This window comes from Aplysia californica, unplaced genomic scaffold, assembly GCF_000002075.1.
Source record: "Aplysia californica isolate F4 #8 unplaced genomic scaffold, AplCal3.0 scaffold00127, whole genome shotgun sequence".
NCBI lineage: Eukaryota > Metazoa > Mollusca > Gastropoda > Aplysiida > Aplysiidae > Aplysia > Aplysia californica.
In genome coordinates, this window is record NW_004797397.1 from 1,290,872 (window position 1) to 1,295,259 (window position 4,388).

Sequence of the window (4,388 nt, forward strand, 5' to 3'; positions counted from 1 at the left end):
ACATACACACACACACACACACACACACACACAAGTACACTCGCGCACAGACATTCACTGCCCCTACAGCACCAGTCCCCCTCCCTCCCCTAAATTCTTTCTCAGAAAAGAAACAATAATAACATTGATCTCGAAAAATCCCCTGGAGCTTACAATTGCCCTTCCCCTCTCAGGATAATCGTTTGGCCGTTGGGCGAAAACGACGCTAATCAGTCGAAAAATAACGTGAACTAACTCAACGACCTGCTCCAGGATTCGATCAAATTATCTGAGAGAGTTTTAGGTAGCTATTAGTGAGTTCAAACAGTTTCGGTTCGAGCTTTAACCAAGTAAAAAGAAACCCGATGTATTTTGAGTGAAGTGTTTGTTGTATCGGAGAGACGATAAAAAAAAGCTGGGAGCATAACAATATGGACATAATGCACCTGACCCAAGTCTTGTTTTAACCTAGCTGGGCCAGCCTTGGTAGTGAGTGCTGTTTGGCTTTCTACCGTGCTTGGAAAAGACCTAAATTTACTTACTTACTTACTTGTCTTACTTTCTTACTTGTCCACTGTGTTGGGGTCACTGCAGTCGGAACATGTCCATCTACTCTGCTCTTCAGACCTAAATTTGTTTCCTAAAAGGGATGATTTACTTTATCGAATATCACCGTCTTTCTGAAAAGGTGACCTAACCCACTTTGCCCGGTTTGAAACTCGAAAGTTTCCGGATTTTAAATGACCTAAAGTGTGTTCAAATACATGTAAACGATGTCTACGGGAGAAAAATTGGTGATGTCACATTTTCCTACTAACTGGAACTTAGATACAGAAACGCCCTGTTTTTCTTTTTGGGGGGAGAATTTTATTAGACGTAATTTTTTGTGCTATTATTCTGTTGAAATATTCCATTTTAGTGGCTATTTTTAACAGATTGCATCTTATTATGTCATCACTGAATTGGTTATTTGAATTGGTTATCTGAATTGGTTATTTGGATTGGTTATTTGAAAAAAAGGTCAATGTTTTTATGACCTTGTCAGTCTTTCTGTGTCGTCTTTAAATACCATTATTCATGGGACTGTAGTCAGTTACCATTCCATCTCACTCTTGAACGATTTCCTCTTGTCACATGTTCACATCTCTTATTTTCTTGGACTTCTGCCCAGCAGCAGTGTTTGAATGACAACAGAGAGTCTTTAAAATTATCACAGCTGTGTTGATGGAGGCGTAAAGCATCTGCAATCAATCAATTATATATGATTTAAGTATATGTATAAGTGTATATATATATAATACATATATATTCTATATATATTCTCTATATATAATAGCAGATAGATAGATAGATAGATAAATAGATATATAGATAGATAGATTCCTTCTATCTTCTCAATGCTTTCCCCAGGATTGAATCGGGTGCACAAGGTACTTCGGGGTGACTTCAGAACGCGTGCTGAAATCTTAGTGCGCTTTGTGGAGCCAGACACGATGCGAGCAGTTCTGAAGGAAGCCAAGGAGAAGAAATGGAGGAGGATGCTGGTAGACCTGCCAGTGGACGACACTACTATTTTTATGAAAATGGTAACGAGATTGGTTTTATTTGGCTTTATTCGTTATTTCTGTCTGCAGAATCTTAATTTTACGCATCACTAGTCTGGCTTTTAGGAGGGTTCTAGACATTTCAGTTCCAACTATTATTTTTATTTAGTTTCTATTTGTTTTGCTATCTCTTAATCTGTATTTCTTATTCTTTTGCTTTTTTTCGTATTTTTTCTTCTTTGTTTTGTCTTTTGTTATGTACCTGTCTACTGCTTTTGTGTTGATATGTCTCTTCTTTTTTCACGATCTGAATCTTCCCCTGTTCTTATATATCACTAAGCGACACTCGCATTCTTTGATTCTTTGTCTTGTTCCTCCCCAACCGATTTTCTCCCCCCCCCTTCTCTCTCTCTCTCTCTCTCTCTCTCTCTCTCTCTCTCTCTCTCTCTCTCTCTCTCTCTCTCTCTCTCTCTCTCTCCGACTCCTACCTTTTCTAACAACTTCCACGCAGTCTGCCTTTAGATTTATCTTTGTCAATCTCTTTACGGTGCAGTTGCATTAATCGTCAGTTTTAGCTATTAACATTCATTGTACTTCCTTTTGATTCACTGGGACTGTCTGGATGTGTCAGTTTGACTCTTAGTGCGCATGTGAGAGTGTGAATGTGCCTGTGTGTCGGTTACCTCAGTGGCTTTTTACTGTGATTCTGTTTGTGAAAAATTGTATTACCACGCATGGTTGTGCATGTGTGTGTGTGTGTGTGTGTGTGTGTGTGTGTGTGTGTGTGTGTGTGTGTGTGTGTGTGTGTATGTGTCCGTGTATATGTTAGTGTGTGTGTATGTGTGTGTGCCTGTCAGTCTTTGGGAGCGTGCGGGTGTACATTTGTGTGTGTATGCGCGCGCGTGTTTCTAAATGTGTGTGCGTGTGTGTGTATGCGTGTGTGTGTGTTTGTGTGTGTGTGTGTGTGTATGTCTGTATGTCTGTATGCAATGAAAGCTTAAGCATGTCTATGTATATGTATATATATATATATATATATATATATATATATATATATATATATATATAAATATATATATATAATATATATAAAAATATATATGTATATATATACTGGTGAATATCTTAGTGTTATGTCTGCGGAAGCACATTCTAAAGAGTTCCTCTAAGTGTATACGAATGCCTGATTGTGTTCGTGTTTAGTTTTTCTCTTTGGAAGACAATGTAATGTTTTGGAAGAAAGCAAGGCCACACGCAAGCAAATATTATGTATATATACAATTTCTCAAAGCTGTTCCTTTTCCACGTTAATGCATCTTTCTATGCATGTTCTTTAATTGAATGATAGTTTGTCCGTTTGTGTGTGAGAGAGATGGATAGAAAGAGAGATAGAAAGAGAGAGAGAGAGAGAGAGAGAGAGAGAGAGAGAGAGAGAGAGAGAGAGAGAGAGAGAGAGAGAGAGAGGTTGTTCAAAGAGAAGGAAGGAGAGATCGTGGGAACAGACATTTAACATTGTTAGAGTGAAAGATAATAATAGAAAAAAAATAAGGTGAAAGAGTCAACAATGATGAAGACACAATTTAAAAATCAGTCCTGGGGAGATTGAGGCAGGGATTAACAAAAAGTAGGCAGAGACAGATGGTGACAGAAAGGACAGATATATAGAAAGGTCTAGATTGAAAGAAAAAGAGATAGAGATAGAGAAAGAGAAATGAGGGAAGAGAGATAGAGAGAGAGAGAGAGAGAGAGAGAGAGAGAGAGAGAGAGAGAGAGAGGGGGGGGGAGGGTAGGGAGAGGGAGAGAGACAGGGAGCTGGGTACGGATAGAATGTTCAAAAGATGGATAGACAGATCCTAACACACAGACAACCGAGGTACTCGATAAAACAACTTCCCAGCTCTGGAGTTGGACCTGTGTCTTTAGAGTGCAACTATGAAGAGCCTAGCCGTTACAGCTTAGACCCAGGTATTGACAGACTGGTAGACAGATAGTTGAATAAATATAAGGACTCACGGGAATAACATGGTTTTGAGTAAAGTGAAGTAAAGTAAAATAAAGTAAAATAAAGTAAAATAAAGTATAGACTAAAAGATCAGCTATTGGTTATGGGTAGGTTTAAGGACCCTTTTAGCAAACTCTGAATAGATCGATTATCTCCAATACAATAATAGTATCATGCAGATGTGGAATGATGCTCATTACCAAAACAACGCAAGTTTAAGAACACCATATTGAGGATTCAAACAAAGATCACACACGGAGCTGTCCTCCTTCAACTTAGGCAACGGTGCACCCTTAAGATAGATATAGGAAAATGGAAAGACAACAAGCAGACAAATAAGATTTGTCAGACTGAGACCGAAAAGGTAGTGAGGGAGATGTTTCCTACTGATAAAGAAGACAAACGATAGCGAGCAAGAGAGATAAGCTGTGTAGCTCACGGAGGGGGTACCATGTGCCATGATAATCAGGACTAATCTAATCAAGGCTCTGTGGTTCTTTCCACTATCTTCCCCAGGCCTTACAAGAGGGCATGATTGACCCATACCATCATTACATCATCACAAATCTGGTGAGTACTACATCACAGTAAAATGTTTGCCTATAATGACGACTAAATTTGCACGTGTAAGAGGGTGTGTGTGTTTGTATTATCCTTTTCCGTAAGTATTTGTGAAGTGAGGGCGGGGTGTTTGTGTTTTATGCATATTTCTGTTAAACGGATTATGCATGAGACGAGTATAGACAGAGAAGAGAATAGTGGATACTGAGAGTGTCATGGGCTACTAATCTTGATTATCAAAGGAAAAGGGGACACACACACACTAGGGAGAGAGAGAGAGAGAGAGAGAGAGAGAGAGAGAG

At 39.0% G+C, this 4,388-nt stretch overlaps 1 protein-coding gene across 1 annotated transcript in view; it reads left to right on the forward strand.

Annotated features, from left to right (window-relative positions):
* The window catches only part of LOC106011477 (glutamate receptor ionotropic, kainate 2), a 255,205-nt gene that overhangs the window by 247,486 nt on the left and 3,331 nt on the right, over positions 1-4,388 (forward strand). Inside the window, exons 6-7 of the mRNA XM_013081354.2 lie at positions 1,390-1,565; positions 4,042-4,095. Coding sequence (XP_012936808.1) covers positions 1,390-1,565; positions 4,042-4,095 — 230 coding nt within the window. The remainder of the gene's footprint in view (positions 1-1,389; positions 1,566-4,041; positions 4,096-4,388) is intronic.